General features: G+C 46.2%; 1 protein-coding gene across 1 annotated transcript in view; it reads left to right on the plus strand.

The window, feature by feature from the left end:
- Positions 1 to 1,979: 1,979 nt before the first annotated feature.
- The window catches only part of Snx30 (sorting nexin family member 30), a 97,698-nt gene continuing 75,852 nt past the window's right edge, over positions 1,980 to 23,825 (plus strand). The window contains exon 1 of the mRNA XM_028779942.1: positions 1,980 to 2,362. Within this exon, the coding sequence (XP_028635775.1) occupies positions 2,207 to 2,362 (156 nt within the window). The 5' untranslated portion in view covers positions 1,980 to 2,206. The remainder of the gene's footprint in view (positions 2,363 to 23,825) is intronic.

The raw sequence follows: 23,825 nt of genomic DNA on the forward strand, positions 1-23,825 counted from the left end.
CTCTCTCTCTCTCTCTCCTCCTAATCTCCCTCCCCTTCCTCCCCTTCCTCTGTGGGGAGGCATAAAAGAGTCTCATTCTGACTTAAACGAAGGAAATGGAATTTGGAATGCATCATATAATTATGGATATTCTGTGGTTGTTGTCTCATAAGAATAGTAGAGAAAATCTGAGGGAAAAGGAAGGGAGTTAACATTTAAGGAGCTCCTAACACTCAACAAAGGCCGTGACCTCGGGAGTCCCATCTAATTCCACAGCTGTCTCATGTACGGCCCTCTGCGTCCCTCTCCCTACTTTGCAGGCTGGGAGACAGTTTTATTTTACTGCCTGCACATGCGTGGGGTCAGAGGAACAACTTTTGGGGAATTGGTTCTTTCATTTCACCTCGTTGAGGCAGTTTCTTATGTTTCGGTTGATGCTGCAGCACTGAGTACTCTAGACTAGCGGACCAGAGAGCTGGGTTATTTTCTTCCATCCATCTTCCATATCACCATAGGAGTGCTGGGATCAAAGAATGCCTCTGTATCTGGCGACTCACATGAGTTCTGGGGACCAAACTCTGATCCTCAGGCATAGGTGGCAAGTTCTTTTACCTACTGAGCCATGTAATTTGCTCTTTTATGGAGTTTTCTTTTCATATTTATTTTTATTTTATGGTTGTTGTCAAATCTAGGCCCTCTATAAGAGCAGTGTTCTTAACCACTGAGCCATCTCTTCAGCCCCACTTCTGTGAAATCTTAAGAGCACCATTGAGGGTTAAATAAATAACAATATTCAAGAAGAAAATCTGCCAGGCATCTATAGATCAGTCATTTTTAGTTATAGTTGTATCGTCTGTTTTAATGAAGATAATAGGATATGTAACAGCTTTAGGCAGCTCCTAAAATAATAAATGAAGGGACAACTTGCACAACTCAGAGGTTCAGACCCTAGCACTCCCATGAGACAGATGCAGCATTTAAAATTGCTGTTTAGTGCCCTTTCAATATTATTTTCCCCAACCAAGGTAGACTGGTCTGAAGGAGATAAAAGACAACAGCTATGGAACTAAGGGTTCAAGTCTTTGGACTATGTCAGAAGGGGGTCACTGAAGTTACATGAGACTCTGGTAGTTATTTTGGGTTGGTTTCAATTCTGCATTCTACATGTTTTGTTTCTAGAGAAAGTGTGATAGATAGACAGCCCTTTGTGAATCACGGTGTTAAAACTTGTCACCGTTTTTTAACAGGCAAACTGGACAAACCTAAGAAGTTTGAGGATTGGAAAAAATGGGTTTCTTCACAGTGAGCCACACACAGTACCTAAGTGTTTGCTAGATGGGCAGATGTCTCTCTAACTTGGCCTTCGAGACAGAAGCGCCAGTGACAAGGGACAAACATATACTTTAAAGAGCTGGAAGTAAACCCTTGTCTATACTAGCAAATAAAAGCCGAAAATTCTGTTCTGCCCGAGGCCAGTATAGGAACCATCAATGCATGAAAAGCAACTAGAACCTCACGGTTCTTGCAGAAGACTGGCTAAGTGTGCACGTAAGGACCATAAATCATTTGTAGCACACGGTATTTACGGATGCTCACGCTTCTGAGGTTTCGCCTTGTATAAACTCAGCTTAGCTGCAGAAGCCAGCCTGTATGGAGATTTCAGTGTGAATTTGAAGACATATCACACTGCCTCTTTAAATATCCTTCTAGTTTTCCCACTCGATGTTCTCCAGTTCTTCTGAGCCACGTAATCCTTTACGTTACTAAGATATGCTCCACGTATTTATATTTATTATATTTTATTTCTCTCTGCGTGTGTACTGTGGCTGGAAGCCCCTAACTCACGCGGGTGCCTTCTGAGCCCCCAGCGCAGCTGCCAGTGGGCGCACTTCCTGCTGGGAGGTGGGCGGGGCGGGCCTCCTCCCTCAAGCCCCGCCCCACTCTGCGTCCCGCCCTCCCTCCCGGCGGGCACAGGCTCCGCGGGGGCGGGGCTGCGAGCCGTGGGCGGCGTGGCGCTGCTAGCAGGGCACAGGGCCGGAGGTGCGGGGCTTCACCGCGGCTTAGCCCACGGAGCTGCGGTGTGTCGCTCGCGGAAGCTCAGCCTCACGGACAGGAGAAGCAGCGGGCAGAGGCGGCCCTCACCGGCTAGTGCAGGGCCTCGGGCCGAGTGGGGCCGAGAGCTGCGGGAGTAAGCGGCGGCGGCGGCGGGTCCTGAGCGCTGCGCGCCATGGCGGGCGGGCCCCCCAAGGCCCTGCCATCCACGGGGCCCCAGTCCTTACGAGACATGCCGCACCCGCTAGCCGGCTCCAGCAGCGAGGAGGCCGTGGGAGGCGACAGCACGCCCAGCCCGGACCTACTGATGGCCCGCAGCTTCGGTGACAAGGTGGGGCGCTCGGGGCTGGGGACTCCTGGGGCGGAGCGGGAGAGGAGGATGGGTCCAGGACCACTCCTGACACTGGGCCGCGCTCATCCTGGCTTTCTTTTCCCGGAGATTAGGCGTGCTTTGGCCCCAACAGTCCTTGGTCAAAGCGTGTCCTCTCACTGCCCCCGCGGGGTCGCAGCTGCAGGCTGAGCGGCCAGAGGGCATGTGTTTCCCTGGCTGAGTGTGGCCCCGAGCGCGGGTGACAGCTGGTGGGGAGGGGTTCGGGTTGCAGAGAGCATGTGGGGACCCGGGCGTGTGCTGCGGTACTTGGCCTCTGTGTCCCAGGAAGGAGGTCCCTCACCCCTCTAGGTGCATTCCTTGAAGAGGAGCTGCAGAATAGGAATAACTTGTTGGCGCCTCCGGTTTCTCCGGACAGCAAAAAAGCAAGAGTTAATGGCTAATGGCTTTCCGGGGTGGGTCTGAGCAGCTTTACTCTTCTTCTCCCCAGTCGGTCATGTGGGGAGTGATCTTTGTTTAGGTTTGCTGTTTGCCCCAGGAGTCACCTGACTCCGACCTCAGCGGCGGCTGGAGGAGAGTCTCTGGTTTTCTGTCTAGGGCTTCATTCACCTCCTATAGCGGACCACATTGATTAGGTTTGGCCGTGGCTGGTTTTGTGGTTGACGGAAAGCAAGCTCGCCCTTTGACCTTCTTTGTGCAGAGGAAGGCTCTTGGTCGTTGTGCTATACTACTCTCCTGCTGCTTTGAGAGACAGCAAAGTCCAGTGAGGAGGAGGAAGAGACAGCATCTCCCCCGCCCCCATCGCCATTTCGGCTGTGACCAGGATTTTGAGCAGCGATTGTATCTGCGCTCCTGCTGTCACTTAGTCATGAGTTGCAGACATTCCAGTTGTTCTTAGCACTTGAGATCAGGGTCTCTTCCTCCTACTAAAATAGTAAATGAATTCTTCCCTTCTCTAGTATTAATGGAATTAATGGGATCGGGAGACTTAACTTTTCTTCTTCCCTTAGATGGGAGGGCATATGGGAGGTAACATTTCCTATGAGAGAGCTTGACTTGTTGGCCTTGAGCTCTCAGAATGACTAGGGAGTTATAGGGACTTATAAAGCATAAGCTAATGAAATGGATAAATTGAACAGCTCAAAATATGTTCTTGCATCCACACCAGAACCTCTGTGGCCATTGCTTTTTATAGGTTTTAGACTATGTGGAAACATAGGCAGCTTGCAAACCCTTCCTTGTGTTTGGCATTCAAAACGTGATCTTTGAATGCCTGAATGATAATTTTTTTTTCTTATTAGCAGAGAAATTGATTTTGAATGGATGTAGAATGGGAACTAGGGTTAAACCTTTGGTTGCTGTCTCGGTTCTCTGTAGGAAATTGAATTATTTCCTTACTGCTGTGTAAGAAATTACTTCAGAAGCCAGCCGGGTGGTGGTGGCGGCGCACGCCTTTAATCCCAGTACTTGGGAGGCAGAGGCAGGCGGATTTCTGAGTTCGAGAGTTCGAGGCTAGCCTGGTCTACAGAGTGAGTTTCAGGACAGCCAGGGCTACACAGAGAAACCCTGTCTCGAAAAAACAAAACAAAACAAAACAAAAAAAGAAATTACTTCAGAATTTAGCACCTGAAAATACTGTATGAGTCAGGAACCTGGGTAGTTCTGAGTCACACCTTCAGGAGGCTGCCGCCATCTGAAGACTGGATTGGGAGTACTCTAACATCAATGCTAGGCTCACTCATGTGGTTCTTCACAACATAGTAACTGGTTTCTGCCAGAGAAGGTGATCCAAGACAGCCCAAGACTCCAGCCAGCTCTGTATGTATTGATCCTCAAAGTGACGTACCTCTGCTGTATTCTATTGCTTATAGAGGGACACTGGCACAGTATGGGAAGAGGATGTGAATCCTAGTGAATACTAGGAAATGCTACAGTGTGTGTGTGTGTGTGTCTGTCTGTCTGTCTGTCTGTCTGTCTATGAATTGAGCCCATGGCAAGTGCTCTACCATTGGGCTATATCCCTTGCCTTACATATAGCTATTTTGGATATTTCCTTATGATCCAGTTTTGGATAGTTAATTCAGAAGTGCAGCCATTTTACTAATAAGTACTTGGGAAGGTGAATGCTCTTTCCTACTAAGATCTGGTTGGCTGGCAGTAAGACCCTTGCCTAATTATGCCTGGATCCTCCACAGGATCTATTCTTTGAGAGTCTTGAAGGCACTATTATTAATTATTTAACATTTAATAAATATCCCAACCACTGTGGAGAACATCTAAATGACACAAGTCTCCAGGGCCCAATTTACAATCAGCCACTTTTCCTTAGAGGCTAAGCGTTATAGTTCCTCTCTGATCATGAGTAGCATTCTCTTGTTTTGGCGTACATGTATCCTCATACATTTTTAAAAAGAGACTTATTTTGTATGTGTATGTGTTTGGGTGTGTGCTTCTGTGTGGATACTGGGTGTGTGCAGGTCCCTCAGAGGCCAGAAGAGGGTGTTGGTTTGCCTGGAGTTGGAGTTACAGATTCTGTGAGCCTCCTGACATGGGCGCCTATAACTGAACTCAGTTCCTCTGGACGAGCAGGAAGTACTCAAACTGCTGAGCCATCTTTCCAACCCCTCCCAAATATTTGTAAAGAGAAGCTAGCAAGCTGCAGAAATGAGAGCAGTTGGGGGGCTCCCCTTGCCCATCTTTACCTTGTTTAGGTAGTATCAGTGCCTTTGGAGGGCAGGAAGTAAAGTCAGGTGCTGTGTTCAGTCTTGTGAGGTCTTTTTTTCCTGCCTCTTTAGACATTGGAGTTTCATCCTAGACAAGAATTTAGGATTGGTTCTGGGTAAGGGGCATGAAGGCATTGGCAGGCTGAGAACAGCGTCAGGTTGTTACACAGAAGGGAATTACTTTCTCTGGCTTCAGATGGTGTTTCAATTGTGTAGTTGACACTTCCAAATGGCCTTTTTTGTTCTCATAGGAAAGAGGGACTGGTGAATCTGCCACTTTCACATACTGTCCAAATTGTGGTACAGAGGGAAGAATTCTTGTTTACCGAGGGCTGGGTGGGTGTATTCTTCTGATGCTACCCAAACCTTGTATCCCTTCATTTTTCCTCTCCAGCTAAAATGTAAATAAAACCACTTGACCTATTTCTTGGCTATTTTACTTTTGTCCGCGTATTCTGAGCAGTTTCATCTGTGATTCAGCCTCCTGCCTGGGTGTTCATTCTGAAACTGAATACTTGACCCCTCTTAGCCTCCAGTCCTTGGTTAGAACTTCTCCACACACCTCCACCTTCTTACATACGTACTTCTTGACCCTTCCTGCCACCAAGGTGTCTCTTCTTTTACATTTCAATCATTGGGTATGGAAATCCCCTGTCATCTTTCATAGCTTCTCTTTAAACCTATAACTTTCTAAAAAAAGTATTTACTTTATGTGCATTGGTGTTTTTCCTGTGTGAGGGTGTCAGATTCCCTGGAACTGGAGTTTCGAACGGTTGTGAGCTGCCATGTGGGTGCTGGGAATTGAACCTGGGTCCTGTGGAAGAGCAGCCAGTGCTCTTAACTGCTGAGCCATCTCTTCTAGCCCCCTAAACTTTTAACCTTTAAACTCAATGCTATACAGTGAATTGAAGACTGAATGGCCAGGAGACCCTGTCTTAAAACAAATTACCACCACCACCACCACCAAAACCCTAATCAATAATAATAATAATAATAATAATAATAAAATACATAGTATAAATAAAGCTAACTAATATAGTGGGTCATATAACCAATTCTCAGCCAGCAGCCTGGGAATGCAACCTTGCCTACTTCCTGCTCAAGACCTTGGAATGTCCCTGTGGCAGTCAGAGTGAAGGCGACTGTTCTCAAGGGTCCTTCCAGGCCCACATAATCAGTCTATTCCCTGACTCTTCTTGCCTTCTTCAGGCCTCTGCTCTATTGTGCCCTCCACCTGACATTTACCACAGACATCCATTTGCCACTTCCCTCATTTCCTTAAGTCTATTGAAGTCTCAGATTCTCAGAAAAGCCTACCCAAGTCTGGCCTTCCCAACAGCCAGTGGTCCTGAAGTCCCCTTCCCATCTTCTTTCTTCCTTTCATACTCCCTGCTGCATAACCATGCAAATTCTGAGAACAGGGATTTTGCTGCTTTAGTGAATAATCTTAGGTTTCTAGGACAGTACCTGACTCCCTGAACTGTTTTCTGGATGAACAAAAAGAATGAAGTGTGCCTCTGAGGGGCAGTGTGGGGCCACTCAGTTGGTTGAGAGTTTGCCTAGCTTGTCCTAGGCTGGAGCATGAGCGGAACATGATGGCAATATACACCTGCAGTACCCACGCTGTATTACACTGGGAGGGGAGGCAGGAGCAGGAGTTTAAGATCGTGCTCAGCTCTACAGAGCTGAACCAACAAGGCCAACAAGGGAATTGGGCTTGGGGATGAGCAGATGACTGCTCATAAAGTGCCTGCTGGGCAAGCATAAGGACTTAAACTTGGGTCTCCTGCATCCATATAAAGGACAATTGCACACATCAGTGACTCTGGGAACTGGACAGAAGGATCTTTATACCACACAGCCAGTCCAGATGAACTGGTAAACTCCAGGTTCAGCAAGAGACTGTCTCAAAAAACAAGTTGGAGCTTGCTGGGTGTACTGGTGCACACCTGTAATCCCAGCACTCTGGAGGCAGAGACTGGTGGATCTCTGTGAGCTTGAAGCCAGAAGAAAAACGGTGGGGGCCGTGACTTAAGACACCCACTGTTAACCTCTGGCTCCAACACTGTACACACAGACATATACATGAATCATATTTTTACTTTTTATTTTGAGACAAGTACTTGCTATGTAGATCTGCCTGGCTGGTCTTGAACTCTCTGCCTTTGCCTCCTAGTGTTAGGGATTAAAGGTGTGCATCACCACGCCTAGCTATTAGAATTAGTCTCTTTTCCTGTGGTGTATGTGGATGCACTTGTGTGCATGAGATCAAAGAATAACTTTTTAAATCTCTTCCCCCTGGCCATTTTGAGATAAGGTTTCTTGTTTCTGTGATGCTACTGGCTGTGAGCTTCTGGGCCATTCTCCTGTCTCTGTTTCCCTCACCCCACCCCACCCCACCCCAGCCAATCTGGAGGTGTTGTGATGATAGGTGAAAGACACCAGGCTTTCTTAAGTGGGCTCCTGAGGATCTAATTCAGGCTGGCAGAGCAAGTGCCTTTTACCCGATGAGCCATCTTGTTGGCCCCTAGTTAAGATTCTTTTAAAATGGCATAAAACTAAAAAATGTACAAGCTTTGCTATTGAAAGGACCCAGATATTTTTGGCTTCAGGCATGGCTAGAGTACGTGCTGATGGTGTTAGAAGTCTGTCACTTGCAATAAGCAGGAAGGGTCCCTCTTCCTGATAGTTCGGCAGAGCTCTATCTTAGCTGGAATTGGGTCAGACATCCACACCTGTATTTGTGACTGATCAGTCAGAGAGAGCTAGAATCCAGTTAGTTACCTTTGACTTGAGGGACTTTTAAAAGTGAAATATACAAATTAAGTGTATCCAGAAATGTGCCTGTGGAATGTGAAGAGTTAGACATATTATTTTTGTCAGTGAAAGGATAAGATCAATGTTCATACTCCTAACCTTCCATGTTAAGACATGGGATATTACTAATATTTTAGAAGCACCTCCATGTTTAGGCAGGAAGAGGATGATTTCCAAAGTCAACTGGGATGGGAGAATAGCTCAGTGGAGCACTTAACACTGTGCATGAGACCCTGTGTGTGAATTCCCAGGGAGACAGACAGACAGACAAACAGACAGACAGACACACACGCACAAAGACACATACACTCACACAGAGAGATTGAGAGAGAGAGAGACAGCGAGACAGAGACAGAGAGAGACCATTAAAGCAGAGTGTTTTTGTTACCAGAAAAAAGAATGTGTTGGTTCAAACAGGAAGCAATGATCATTCACTGGAGATATTCCACTACTTTGTCATTTGATGTGTGTTTGTGTTTGTGTGTTTTTGTGTGTCTGTGTCTGTTTGTGTGTGTGTAGTCATCATTGGTCTTTTTCAGTAACACTCCACCATTTTTAGTTCTGTTTTTGTCAGATGATGGTGGCACACACCTTTAATCCCAGGACAGCCAGGGCTACACAGAGAAACCTTGTCTTGAAAAACCAGAAGAAAAAAAAAAGTAAAAAAAGAGAGACGGGGTCTCACTATGTAGGTCTGGTTGTCTTGTAACTTACTATGTAAACCAGGCTGGACTTGAACTCACAGAGATCCACCTGCCTCTGCCCCTCAAGTGCAGGGATTAAAGGCCTGTGCCATTACCCTTGGCCTCTACTTGTTTAATAATTAAATTTTATTTTATATGTATGAATATTTTGCCTGCTTGTATTTCTGTTTTATGTGTGTGCCTGGTACCCAAGGAAGTCAGCAGGGGGCGTTGTTTCCCCGAGGACTGGATTTACAGATGGCTGTGACCTGCAGTGTGGGTGCTGGAATTGAACCACTGAGCCATCTCTCAGGTTTCTTAACAATTTTTAAATTATTATTTCATCTCTATTACTTTCTTATTATTAACCTTATGATCCTGAACTTCACTGGTTTAGCTAGAATGGATGGCCAGTGAGGGCCCTCTCTCCCCTAGGTTATACTTGGTGGCTGGCCAGTGAGGGCCTTCTCCCCCTAGGTTACACTTGGCCCACTGGCTTTGAGATAATACCAGTTCAGTTATGTTTTAGGTAAATACAGAACAATCAAGGTGGAGTACATACACAGAGTAAAAGTCTGTCACAGCAAAGCAAACTAACTTAGACTGGTGCAGTATCTTGGCTGTAGTGAATGGTGTTGGAGTGAACAGGGAGTTAGTGAGTGAGTACAGGAATCTTTTTTAAAAGTTCCTTACTTTCTTCCTCCCTTCCTTCCTCCCTTCCTTCCTCCCTCCCTCCCTCCCTCCCTCCCTCCCTCCCTTCTTTCTTTCTTTCTTTCTTTTTTCCTTTCTTTTTCTTTCCTTTTTGGATGACAGGTTTTTGCTATGTAACACTGGCTGTCTTGGGTAGACAGGCTATGTAGACCAGGATGGCCTCAAACTTACCTAGATCTACTTGCTTCTGTCTCCCAAGTACTGATATAAAAGTCATCTGATAACACATCTGATTCAGTTTTTAGTGATGCCGGGTCAGAGGTGTGCGCCACCATGCCTGGCTTTACAAACTGTAAACTGTAAAGCTAACTGTAGTGGCTAACTTTTCAGATTTGGAGTCATTTTGCATCACTTTGCACTTAGACTTTCATGGTTTCAGGTTAGGGACATTCAGCCTATAGTGGGCTACCTCGCTTTAGAGAGTGCAGAGTGCCCCATTTAAAGTGAGGCCACGGGGTGAGAAGTCTATGTGATCCCAGCAGCTCCACAGCAAGCTAGGAGGCAGAGAAGACAGGAGCCTCGCCTGGAAGCTGGAGGGGCTCGACACAGTGGAAGGAGAGAAACTGCTCCTGAAAGTTGTCCTCTGACCTCCACACATGTACCATGGAATATACATACGAGCATTCGCACATGTTAATAATAACAAAATTAAATGTAAGAACATCCTTATAACATAACCACAATTTAGGTGGGGAAATGGGGCATTTTAACATTAACTTTGTCCAGGCTACAGAGTTAAGTACTAGTCATATCCACTGAACCATCTGTTGGCCTGTCTCTCACTGAACAATGAACATTTAAGCAGACCTGTTTACTTTCACCTGTACCCGAAGCATCCAGCACAGAGCCAGGCACTCGGCTCAAGAGATAAGAGTTTGAAAGTACTTACATTGTCCTACACAAATGGGTCACATGCTTTCTGAGCTCTGTCAGTTCTCAAACCAAACTCCTGAGACCATCCCCTGAATAGCCCCAGCTCCCCACTCTGCCTCTCTGCACACACAGGGGAATGCACACAAATGACACTGGTTCACATTGGCTGCTCTGGTAGTCAGAAGGAAGGACTCGGAGCCTGTAGTTAGCACCTTCAGTGCTCATAGATGGCCAGTGTTCCGTGGCCAGGCTGATGACTGCGTACTTACTTTGCTTTGAGAAGCTCTTGTCTATCATGGAGCATCTGACTTCGCCACAGCTCTCAATTCCCAGGCCACTATGGCGGCCTGCCTTCCCTTTGTCGCCAACAGACACCCTCGTGTCTAAGCTCTGTTTCCTCTTTTCTTGCTATGCAGCCCTAGCTGGTTTGCTACTTGCTGTGTAGCCCAAGCTAACCTAGACTCCCTGAAACACTATTTGTTTAAGTTCTAAGTTCAGCTTCTTTATCCTGCAGTCCCATTCACTCAACCTGAACTCATCCTGTTCAGATCTACAGTGATTGCTCATTTGAATGAAGAGTTTCCCAGGGCATTTATTTGAGCAGGTTTTCAATGTGAGCTTTGGACAAACTCTATCCTGAAATAACTCATTACCGCCATATTCTAGACTTCTGAACACATCACTAGGACCCTTGCTTCTTAGCTGAGTCCTCCTCCTCCTCCGGCAAGGTACAGATCATTTTCAGTCCCTTGGACTAGGAGGCCAGTCTCTACTTCACCAGCTAGAGTCAGCTGGGTACTTGCTAATCCTTCCTCCCCAGGCAACAACTCTATTCCCTGCCACAGTCCTTCATAGCTGACCTTTCATTGCCAGATTCTTCCTACCCCAACCACTGAGTACAAATTCTCAGTAATCTTACTCAGTAACCCTGTAGCACTGGCTAATAGCTACCTGAACAAAGCAAAACGAAACGAGAGAGAGAGAGAGAGAGAGAGAGAGAGAGAGAGAGAGAGAGAGAGAGAGGAAATTAGAATGAGAGAGAGGGGCTAACATCCATATCAGTGCACTGAGAGGGCCTCAGGCCTCTCCCACCCATGTCCTCTCTGACCATTCTCCACCTTAAGATGTTCAAAATTCATGTGCTTGCTTCAGACTGTTTAGTCATCTACTGCTAGCAGAGTTCTTCCCCACCTCTACCTCAGGAGCTTTGCCTAAGCTACTTCCTCAGGTGGTGCTGTCTTCACACCCCCACTTCACTCCCAAAAGCCTCCTTAAGCCTCAAGGACCAGATGAGCACATAGCCCCTGTCACCTAATGCCACTTGCAGTCAAGTACAAATACTTGAATAATGGCTGCCCTGGAACTCATTCTGTAGACCAGGCTGGCCTCAGAGATCTTTCTGTCTCTGCCTCTTGAGTGCTGGGATTAAAGACATGCACCACCACAGCCCAGCTTCACTTTGTATTTTAAGCTTTTTTTTCAGTTTTATGTAAAGCAGTATCAACAGAAGGAAACTGGCTCCTTAACCAGGAAGTCATACTAGGTGCTAACCAAGCTGGCCCCAGAATTCAAACGATCTTGCCTTCGCTTTCTCTTCTAGTTTACTTACCTCTGACTTTTATTTTATTTTGAGTTGAGTCTCACTATGTAGCTTTATTTGTCATAGGACTCACTTTGTAGTTTAGGCTGGTATTGAATTTACAGAGATCTCCTATGCCTCTGCCTCCTGAGTGTTGGGATTAAAGGCCTATACTACCATACCTGGCTTGGACTTCATTCTTAAGCAGGCACTCTGAATTTTGGGAAATAATTGCTCCCGACCCAATAGAAATATATTTCCCCCAGTATCTAATAAATCTTGGGAAAGACTGGGGATTCCTCATGTCATCTGCCCCCTAAGGATCATATTTTGGCACTAGAAGGACATTGGTGAGAAACCAGAATACAAGATTTAGACAGAGGTCAAGTCTCTCCCCTGCCCTCGTCTTCCTCTTTCTTGCAAAGCTGGCCAGGCTGCCTTCTATCCTGAGAGGAGCATCCCTGTTGCTCAGCTAGAGTCCACAGAAGATACTGGATTCTACTAAGGTCAACTTCTCTACTGACCCTCCAGCCCTGAGGATGATGGGAGCTTCTGCTACTGCTGCTCTTGATGACATTGTCATGCCCCTCTTGGCTTCTCAGGTTTCTCATCACCTAGGCAACTAATTCCCTGTACTTAAAGTCCCTCAGATTGAAGTACCTTCTGTCGTTTTTTTATTTTCTAGTTGGACCACGACAGCTAAATATACAAAAAATGGAGAAAGAAAACATGGAGGAACATATCAAGGATTAAGAAACGCTACCTTACCATGCTATGAATTCCCTTCATCTCACATTAATCCTGGGCTGGAAGTCTCTCTGTGACCCCTTTTACAGGGGAGGAAACGTCAAAGCCATATTAGTGGAGCTGAGATTCAAAGCAAGCACCTGGCTTCAGAGTACACTAACACAGGAAGCCAAGCAAGGGCTTAGATAGAGCACAAGGGTTCTCAGGAGGGTCAGGTGGGACCTGCAAGGGGCCAGATGAGATAAGGACTGGGAAGCATTCACTGGATTTAGCAATAAGGAAGTCATGGAGGACCCTGAACAGCAAAGCCAGAAATCAGATAACAGGAGGCCGGAGAGTAAGCCAGAGGTTATTAGTGGAGATGACGGCAGCATGCCTTCCTTCTAAGTTTGTTTGCAAAACACAATAACAAAAAGTACATACATATATTCATTTGTGCAGTAAGTATGAGATGGAGGAAAAGACCACCACGGAAATATTTTCTTGACTCTTAAGTTTAAGCATGTTCAGATGTCAATGAAAACGAGGCAGACGGGAGTGTCTGCTATCAGCTTTGTATTACTGTAATGAAGTTCCCCAGAAAAGATTTAAGCTAGGCGTGTAGCCCAGTGGTAGATTGCATACATGCATATACAGAGCTCTGGGCGAATCAATGTCACATGCAGGCAGGCATGCATGGACAAGGTTCAAGGGCTCAACACCTGCCTCTCTATCTTACTGTGCAGGAAGCACAAACTGGGGCGCCACAGTCTTTTCTAAAGGCAGGAGTCTTCTTTCAGCCACTCAGCTATTACATTTCACCATCCCGCAGTACTACCGGTCTGGACTCCAAGTTCTCAACACTTGACCTTTGGAGATACACAGCTCCTAGTCACACTATAGGAGAGACTCACGTGAGGACGAGAGCCATAGCAACTCCGTCTGAAACAGGAAAGGAAGGAGGCTACACAGTCAGATTGTGTAACTTAGGGAGAAGAGGTCTGTCCTGTGGCCTCAGGTGTGGTTGAGGTCATTGGTAGAGTGGGGAGGTAGAGGAATGGCAAGATTGTGAGGAGCAGGCAGAAGCCTGTGTCAGCCGCAGAGCCTACTGTGGAAACAGACACCCGCACCAGTGAGCTACGCCTGTGGTGACGCTCTAGGGACCTCTGTTCTCTGGACTTTGGGGAAAGGTGTGAACAAATAGAACAAAGCAAGGAAACAGTGAACTGGGGCTGAGGATGTAGTTCAGGGGATAACGGTTGCCTAACATGCAGGAAGCCCTGGGTTCAAGCCCCTAGAACCCCATAAACCATGTGTGGTGATGTACTCCTGTAATCCAAGTACTCTGGAAGTAGACAGGCAGATTAGAAGTTAAAGGCAGCCTCAGATACATAGAGAGTTTGAGGCCAGCCTGGGATATGTGATACCTTTATCACAAGTAAGCAATAATAAATAGAGGCGGGTAGAGACTAGGTTTTCTCCGTGGTACCATGAGGGGAGAACACAATGAAAGAGTGAAGGGAGTTGAGGTTGAAAAACAGCATCTGTTATCACTGACTCAGACAGAAGGGCAGGAGAGTAGGGTAGACCACATGGTAGGGGTCTGCGGAGTCAGTGGAGATCAGCAAAGCCACCATAGGAAACAGGATGGAGTCCCTACGAGACACCATGTGTTTCAGCAGGACCTGCCTCCTCTCTGAGGCTTGGGTCACAAAACACGATTTTCTCATTTTTTGTTTCCTTTCAGATGCTGGCCAGAACTAAATATGCTTTCCCGATAGATACCTTGGGCGTCTTAGTTTTCCTCTCAGACATCCTTCCCCACCATGTGTCTGACCTCCAGGCTGGGTAAATGGAGTGGCTCTTCTCTTTTTTTCTTCCTCTGCTCTATTCTATCCTCCCAGCAGCTCTTTGAGTCTCACAGCTTGTCTGTTTTGGAGGTTTTTCTTCAAACTTGTAATAAAATTGTGCTAGAGCTTTAAAAAAAAAAAGGGAAAAGGAAGGAAAGGAAGCAAATAGCATGGGGCTTTCTAAAGAATTAAGAGATGGAGTTAACAGGTGACTCAGAGAGCCCTCTTTTTCAAACACATTCCATGCAAAGCAGGGGAAACCACCCCCTCCTAAGATACGTGGACTTTGGCTACAGAGATTGCTCAGCAGTTAGGGGCATTTGCAGCTCTTGCAGAAGACCCAGCTGTCTGTAACTTCAGACACCCTCTTTTGGCCTTCAAGTGCACAGTAGGCACTTGAGGCACATACGTATGTGCAGAGAAACATTTGGAGGCTGAGTTTGACTCAGTCTGATCTACATAATAAATTCCAGGAGAGTGGGGCTATAAAGTAAAACCTGTCTAAAAATAAATAACATTTCGGAAGTGAAACAGGTACTGCATAGCTAGCCAGGGAGAGTATGTTACTGAGCAAAGTCTCCCTGTGCACAGCTGGACCTTTATCTCACACACTGGCGACCTCTGCAAGCGAAGGGGCAAGGCTAGCATTAGCCACTGGCCGGAGGCTGTTTGGGTGGTGAGTGTGGGCATTAATTAACAGTATTTTTCAAACTGCCTAGAGGGACGACAGAGCAGGTTCAGCTGGGGAAACAGCCTGGCTGAGAAACGCAGGTGCTGGGGTGATAGTTAGACCAGAGGGTGCCAAAGTGGTCAGCACGTGGGATGTACTGTCAGGTGCTGATAGCGCCTGCTATAGTTACCATGAAGTTTATATACAGGGAGTAACACTAAGAGGATGTGCCTCTGCCAACAGAGCAAATTTTTGAGTCAGAGAATGGAGTAGATGATTTCCTAATGAACAGAAATAGGAAACTCAGACCAACCCCCAAAAGTCCAAAATGTAAACGTGTAGGCACCAAGTGTCCACTGGTGAGGTGCTGTGGAGGAGCCGGTGGGTGATGCAGGTGGGTGATTTGGGTGGGTGACCACTGGAGGAAGCTGTTGGGAGGCCAGGCAGGTGCTAGGGATTGGGAGAAGCAGGGCTGTTTTGTGGTTTTAAGCCCCGGTGATCAAGCCCTAGAGCTGGGAAGAGATGGCTGGGGGTGGGGCGGGTGGGGGTGCAGTTCCACAGGGCTCCTCTCACTGGACTCTGAGTGTGCCTTTTATTTGCTAATAATGGGAATACAGCTCCTGTTAAGTCAAGCAGAAGGGGAAGGGGAGGGCAGTGATCCTGTTGACAGTCACAGCTGGAACCTCTGAATGCCACTGAGGATGGGTCACAGTCTCAGACGTGGGAATGTGGCAGCCTTTGCGTCCCACACATTTTACAGCCAGAGCGAATGGGGAAATGCTAAGGCCGCCTGGCTTGGGTCACATGCACCAGTGGACCCTGAGAGTGAGACACTGATCGACTTAACTTGGGCCAATCATCTGTGGCTGGGAGGGAATTTAATAGCTGAGTCTAGAAGTTGGATGTACAGTAAGGAATCGCCGTAAGGACATCTGCCAGCAGCTCTGGTGACTGGCAGGATGCTGAGGGCAGAATTTGAGGAGACACAAGTCGGAAATAAAAGCACAGACTTTCTAAGCATACGTGATTTTTAAAAAGCTATATGTTCTCATGCTACAGAATTCAGCCATGTATGTATGTATGTAGACAGGATCTCCCTGTGTAGACCAGGCTATCCTCTCATTCCCCTGAGTACTGGGATTAAAGGCTTGCACCATCATGCCTGGCATTTCTTCCTTCCTTCCTTCCTTTTTTTTTTTTTTTGAGATAGGGTTTCTCTGTGTAGCCCTGGCTGTCCTGGAACCAGGCTGGCCTCGAACTCAGAAATCCTCCTGCCTCTACCTCCCAAGTGCTGGGATTAAAGGCGTGCGCCACCACTGCCCTGCTAACATTTCTTTTTTTTTTAAAGATTTATTTATATTTAAATGTATGTATATAATTGTGTCTGTGTTGGGGTATGAGCACATTCATGTGTATGCCCATGGAGGCCAGAAGAGGGTGCTGAACCCCCTGGAGCAGGAGTTAGTGGTTGTGAGACATCAATATTGCTGACCTTGGTCTTCTGAAAGACCTGGATGTGCTCCTAGCCTCAGAGCTGTTGCTCCGGGTCTGTTATTTACATATCTTTAGGTAGAGCTTTGCATGTTCCCCGGCTTTTCTTGAATTTTTAGGCCCGAGTGATCCTGCTGCTTCAGCTCCTCTGGTATTTGGCACTATTGACACACGCCCATTATCTGGCCACAAAAATAAACTTTTAAAAGTACACACCATAGTAGTTTTCAGTATAATCTTGAGGTTACTACCTGATTCCAGAACAGTTTCATGTCTCCAGAAGACCCCTGTGCCGTGCACAGACGTTCTTTAGTCTCTTTGTTCCCTGCCGCACGCAGCTCTGGATTCCTGAGTGTGTAGACTTGCTGCACAGGTGTTTCATATCTGTAGCATCATAGGGCGTATGTGCCTTTGGGTCCAGCGTCTGTCACTCACTCTGATGTTTTAAAGGATCATCCGTGTCGAGTATATAAGCACTTCAGTCTACTTGTTTGTCCCCCAAGCTTTACTGAAGTCTGACTGCCAAATCCTGGTATATATTGAAGACACGCAGTGTGTGATGTTCTGATATTCATGCACTGTGAAATCACCACCATACCAAGCTACTTAAAACATAAAATATCCATCACTTCATGAGCCATTAACCTTTCTTTTTTTCTTTTTTTTTTTCCTTTTCTTTTTTTTCTTTTTTTTGGTAATGGGCAAGAACATTTGAGTATTCAGCAAATTTCAAATATAGAGTACATATTGTGAGCAATAGTCACCATGCAGCGTATTCGGTCTCTCCCAGTCACTCGCTGTGTAACAGGCAGCTTTTGTCTTTTGACTATTACTTCCCTTCCCCTCATCTCTACCCCCGGCATCACTGACCCTTTATGAGTGACACTCATCTTGCAAATGTCCCTTGTTTCTTTCCCTCCCTCCGCTGATGGACATTTGGCTGTCCTAGGCCTGTGGCCCTTTTGTTTCCCGAAAGGATGATGAAAGTGACCTATGTGACTTTCTATAGGAGCTTTGACATGTGAAGCCAGCGGTCAGGTGTAAAGGCATCTTTCTTTTAACATCTGTGTTTTTCTGATAGTCTTAGGCCACCCCTCTAAAAGTTGACACTTTTTATTTATTTATTTTTTATATGCAAGTACACTGTAGCTGTCTTCAGATACCCCATAATAGGGCATCAGATCTCATTACAGATGGTTATGAACCACCATGTGCTTGCTGGGATTTGAACTCATGACCTCTGGAAGAATAGTCAGTGTTCTTAACTGCTGAGCTACCTCACCAGCCCCTGTAAAGGTATTTTTTATTCACCTGATGTAACTGTCATCTCTGAGGCTTACAGTCTCTGTCTGCTAATCTAGGCCTAGTTCTGGAAGCTTCTAGCCTCCATACAATCTCATCTAGGCCTAGAATGCTTTCAGCCTCTGAGACTCACTGCTGAGTAAGCTCACCCTTTCTAGCTCTTTCTGAACTCTGGCTGGCTGGATGGTCAACTTAACTGTCCTGGCTCAAACCCCTCTCCCAGCAGACTGATTAAATCTGGCTTCTCTCTCAGCCTCTGACCAAATTGCCCTGCTTGACCTCAAACTACCTTTGTCAATTTGTTCTAATCTTCTGGCTCCTTCCTCATCCTCTGGCTCAGTTCCCTCTTTAGCCTGTCTCTCTATCACTGTCCCAATAAAGTTGCCCCCCCCCCCTCTGCTCTCTTATGTAGCTTCGCTTTCTCCTCCTCCTGAGAGCTGGGCATATCCTATTCAGTCACATCTTTCTCTGATTTGTTACTTTGTCTGTCACTCAATTAAACATCACTTTCAAACATGAGTGCTTCCCTCTACTAACTAACTTTACCTTCATTGTTTGGTATAAAGATGTGTAATAAGGGCATGCCTATATTCCAGCCAGATGCGTTAAAGGTGTGTGCTAAGGGCTGAGCCACACAACAAGTAGAAAACAAATTTTTTCTTCAGTAAATCACAATCTCAGTATTCTCAATGTGGTCAAGTGTTCTGCAGCAGTTATTCTAATTCATTTTCAAAACTATACAGGGGATTGAACACATGACCTCACCATGCTAGGTATATATCCAGCCTTCTTTTTTCTTCTTTTTTTTTCCTTTCTAAATTTCAAGATCACCTCTGACTAAGTTACTTAGAACTCACCGTGTAGCCCAGGCTGGCCCTGAACTTGGCAGTCCTTCTGCCTCAGCCTCTGAAGTAGCTGGGATTTCAGGGTTGCACCGTCAGGCCTACCCCGTTACCTCCCGTCCAGGGTGGTGTCTCATGCCTTCCTTGGCTTTCTCCTCCCCGTCTCCAACACTTTTCACACATGCACTATATTCACATTGTCGTTTGGATCTTCAGAACATCGATAAAGAGACACTGTACTTATTATAAAGTGGCAGTTCTCACCTTCTCTTGCTTGATAACCCCCATTCTCTTTGTTTTTAGACACATCTTAAAGGATGTGACCAGACAGTATTTGTCTCTTTGTGGCTTATTTTACTTACCAGCATGTCTTCAAGGATCGTCCATGTTGTAACATATGACAAAGCTTCCTTCTTGTTAAGTCCGAATACTATTCTATTGGACCTAGCCACTTCTTTTTTGAAAATATTAAGCATGGAGATGAGAGAGATGAATCTGCCGTTAGGAGTCCTGGGTTCAGTTCCCAGCACACATTTGGTGGCTCACACGTTTCTGTAATTCCAGTTTCAAGGGATCTAGTATCTTCTTATGGCTTATGCTGGTACCTGGCATGCACATGATACACATACATATGTGCAGGAGGCAAAATACCCATGCACATAAGATTTTAAAGATTAGATGTTTTGGGGTAGTAACAACAGAGCATCGGGCTCAGCATCGGAATACTTCTAAACACAGGGTTCTGTACAGGTGTGTAGGTGGCATGTCCATGAAGCAGGTCCACATGTCCTTGAGGGCCCTGGCTTCCAGATCCAGTTATAACCATCACCAACTGGCTGGCTGGCTAGTGGACCCCAAGAATCTTCCCACCTCCACTTCATCGCTGGGATTACAAGCTTGTGGCCCCATGTCCAGCTTTTAGTTTCTGTAATTCCAGAAACATATGTGGTGTGCTCTACATCTGTGCCTGGTGGTCCTTCATTTCCCCAGCCTTGCTCCTTCTCTTTGCCTCTGTTCTTGTCTCTTCTGCACCAAGGACATCCAGACTATGATCTTTCCTTACCCTCACTGTCTCTCAGAGGTCACAGTAATGTGTGCCCCTGGAACCATAGCTAACACTATGGAACCCAAGTTTTGGAGGGTGCTCTCTGGTGTTATTGCAATGAACAACCCCTTGACATAGCTACTTTCCTATTCCTCTCTGACAACCACAAAGTTTTCATTGAGAGGTGAAGTAACATGTTCAAGATTACAGAACTTGGGTCTGTTCAACTCAGGGACCTTCACTAATGCTGTACAGCATGACTCTGAATTGACCAGGATGCATTTCTTATGTAGAGCATGGTCTTCAGATAACTCCGCCTGCATCTTAGCCTGCATCAAATTCGTCCTCTCAGTTTCTGGCTTTTGTTATTTTTAATTTTTTTGGCTTTTAACTCACAGTGTACCTCTCTGCCTTGTTTTCTAAGGCTGTCCTTTGCTCCCATCACCATGGGCACCTTGGACGAGTGGTCTCTGTGTACTACCTCCATCTGTCTCACCATCTGTTACCTTCTGATTCAGTGTCACACCCACACCATCTAGGGCCTGCCCCATCAGTCTAGCTCAGCAGGTCTAGTCGTTGTTTCTCCACTGTAGAATCCCAGGCCACCAAAGCTGGACATCACTTCTCACTTTCCCCAAGGGCTTATTTCTTAGCTGGAACCTGTGATCTGCCAGACTGGAGTCACCCATTTACTGCCATTTTCCCCATCTAGTGTTTAATACTTGCTGAGTGAACTGACTCTTTATGTTCGGCCTGTTTCCCTCTAGGCTCTGTGGCCACCCCCCAAGCTCTGGTTCCTCTCTTTGTCCATTTCTCTTAGATGTCTCTGGCTGGGCTTCCATATGCAGAACTGCTCAGGAGTCTCACAGCTGTATCTCCAGCTCAGCTGTCCAGACTTGGAGTGATTCCCACATGCCATTCCTGCAGTTCCTCATGGAAGAATATTTCAAACCATACTTCTCTTCCCTCCCCCTCAACCTCTTTCCTGTATGAGCTTTACTGTTTCTTCATGTCTGCTTTCTTTTCTGTTGTGACTGTCAACATCCACATTAAGATGCAACTGTCTGTTTATTCAGCCAGGCCCCTCACATTCTGAGCACCAGCCAAATTCCACATTCCTCAAGGATATCCGTCCCCACCCGTGTGGGCATTGTTTATTTAGTAATGATCCGTTACCCAGGCTGGCTTTCTCTGGCCAGGGATTGATCTATTTGTCTCTCTTGTCCTTTCCTAGCAAATTATGCTGTTGTCACCTGATTTTCTTCCTGAGCTGCCTGGTATGGTATGTAAATTCTCATTTTCGAGACTATGACAGGGGAGTAGAATAAAAAGAGAATATGGCCTTGGCGCATCACTATGCTGAAGGGTCTTCAGATGGCTGTTGATTGCAAGAATGAATGGACATTGTGTGAGGGGCTTTCCCTTAGGACATCAGTACTCCAAGCAGCCTGTACACCAGGACATGGACATGACCTGGGCGACTGTTGGGAATGGAAATCTCCAGACCTCAGGTTGAACTCCAGAGCTGCGGAACCAGTATCTGCCTTAGTTTTCTTAGTTTGGGCTTTATTTCCATGAAGAGACACCATGACCACAGCATCTCTTATTCAGTTAGGGCTGTTTACAGTTTTAGAGGTTTAGTCCATTATCATCATGGCAGGAAACATGGCAGCATACAGGCCAGCATGGTTCTGGAGATGATCCAAGAGATATACTTTATTTATTTATTTATTTATTTATTTATTTATTTATTTATTTATTTATTTAATATATGTGAGTACATTGTCACTCTCTTCAGACACACCAGAAGAGGGTATTAGATCCCATTACAGATGGTTGTGAGCCACCATGTGGTTGCTGGGAATTGAACTTAGGATCTCTGGAAGAACAGTCAGTGCTCTTAACCACTGAGCCGTCTCTCTAGTCAGGAGATCTACATCTTGATCCAAAAACAGCAGAAGGAGATTGCCACACTGGCCATAGCTTGAGCATATATGACCTCAAAGCCCACCTTCACAGTGACAGACATACTTCCTCAAACAAGGCCACACCTACTCCAACAAGGCCACACCTCCTAGTAGCTCCACTTCTTTTGGCCAAGCATTCAAACTCATGAGTCTATGGGGGCCATTCCTATCAAACCACCATAGTATCTGCATTTAACTGGACTTCTTAGTTGTATCCATATCAAAATGTGGATGTGATGCTGGATGTGGTGGGGCACAGCTGTAATCCAAGTATTTGGAAGGCAGAGATCTGGGAATCACAAGCCTGAGGCAGCCTAGGCTACATAGCCAGATGCTGTTTCAGAATGAATGTAAACAGTTAAAATGCTGCTGCTTCCGCTTCTGCTTCCTCCTCCTTTTCTTTTTTCTTCTTCTTCCTCCTACTGCTGCCTTCACTCCCTTCTTCCCCCCTTCTCTTCCTCCCCTTCTCTTTTTCCCAGTGGAACACTGTTTTAGAATAGGTTATGAGATATAGTTGGGCACTCAGACCCTCTGAGGAGCTCTTAGGCAGTAGTGCTGCCTGGATCTTGAGAAATTTGGATCCCATGGTGGTGCAAACCTGCAGTCCCTGGGGAGGCTGAGGCAGGAGGACTGTGAGTTTGAAGCTGGCCTGGTGACACAGTGAAGCCCTAAGACTCAGACTCAGGATGTCACCCAGTGTTGAAGTGCTTGCCTAGCATGTACGAGGCCTTGGGTTTGATCCCCAGCCCTGAAAAGTGAAAAATCAGATTTAGACCTTTGATTTTTTTTTCCAGTTTTTTCCAAGATATATGTGTGTGTGTGTATGTGTGTGTGCGCGCGCATGTGTGCACTTGTGTATATGTGCATGTGCATATACAGATGTGTATGCATGTGTATGTGCATGTGTGTATGAGTGTGTGTGTGTCTCCACGTGCGTGCCTGTGTGTTTGCATTGGTATGGGCCCATGTGCCATGGTGCCTAAGAGACAGCTTGCAGGACTTGGTTTTCTTCCTCTATTATATGGAACCTGGGGCTTGAACTCAGGTAGTCAGGTTTGGTGGCTGGTGCTTTTACCTGCTGAGTCATCTCACAGGCCCTTAAAGTCTCTTAAGATAATTTTATGGCCATCCAAGATTGAGATTGCTTGGCTTAGAATTCTCCTGTCACCCAGAGAGAGGGCCTCATCATCAAGTCGCTGCTTCAGCTTCCTTGTTCACTCTTACCCGTTACAGAATTTCGTAAAGGACTGATGGTGTACACACCTATGGAGGAAATTTCACAGCATCTATCAAAATCACATATAATCAAGTTCCTTTTTTATTTGTATCTCTTCTATGTGTGAGTTAAGCACAGAAGGAAAAACGCCGTCCGTTCCACTGCCTGTTAGCATCATTCAACCTTGAGTCACGTCTGTCTTCTCGTCCTTCCTCTGCTGTGTTACTGGTTGCTCCACTCCCAAGGAGCCTAAGGTCAGGGTCCTTGCCACTGCATCCTCCAGGCTCAGCCAGGCATTCCTGTTGACAGAGGCACCAGACAGGAATTGCTGATCCTTCCCTAGGCTTCTGGGATGCCACTTCTCCTGGTCCATGCTGTATCTTGCTGGCTGCCTATTCTCAGCTTCCTTTGCTGGTCCCTCCTTGTTTCTCTCTGAACACTGAGATGCTCTGGGACTCAATCTTGACACCTCTTATCTGCATAGTGGCCTTAAGTGTCTCAGATCTAGCTTTATGGCTATAAATACCACCTGTCCACAGGGGGAGTATAATCCCAAACCCTCTCCTGAGCTCTGGATCCCGACCTCTCACTGACTTCTGACACCCAGACATGCATCACCCAGCAGGCTTAACTGCCCACTAAGCTTGGCAGTGGGGAAATGACTTCTTCCCATCTTTCCTGTATTATTCTGGTTTCTTAGGCCAACAAAAAACTGAAAATCTTTGGAATATTTTAGGATTATCTTTAGCTCTTCTATCTTTCGCATTCTGGCCCTAGCCCAAAACCAAATCATTTGGAGATATATCCAGAAAATGAGCACTGCTTACTATCTACACTGCAGCTACCCTGCCCTGCCTCATCGCTTGCCTGAATTTACCAGGATTGCCTCAGGAGCTTCTTGACCAGCCCTTTTGCTTTACCTTCCACTGTCAGACATTTGACAACAGCCATCAGAGTGTGCTTTCAGACAG

This window comes from Grammomys surdaster, unplaced genomic scaffold, assembly GCF_004785775.1.
Source record: "Grammomys surdaster isolate TR1022 unplaced genomic scaffold, NIH_TR_1.0 363, whole genome shotgun sequence".
Classification (NCBI taxonomy): domain Eukaryota; kingdom Metazoa; phylum Chordata; class Mammalia; order Rodentia; family Muridae; genus Grammomys; species Grammomys surdaster.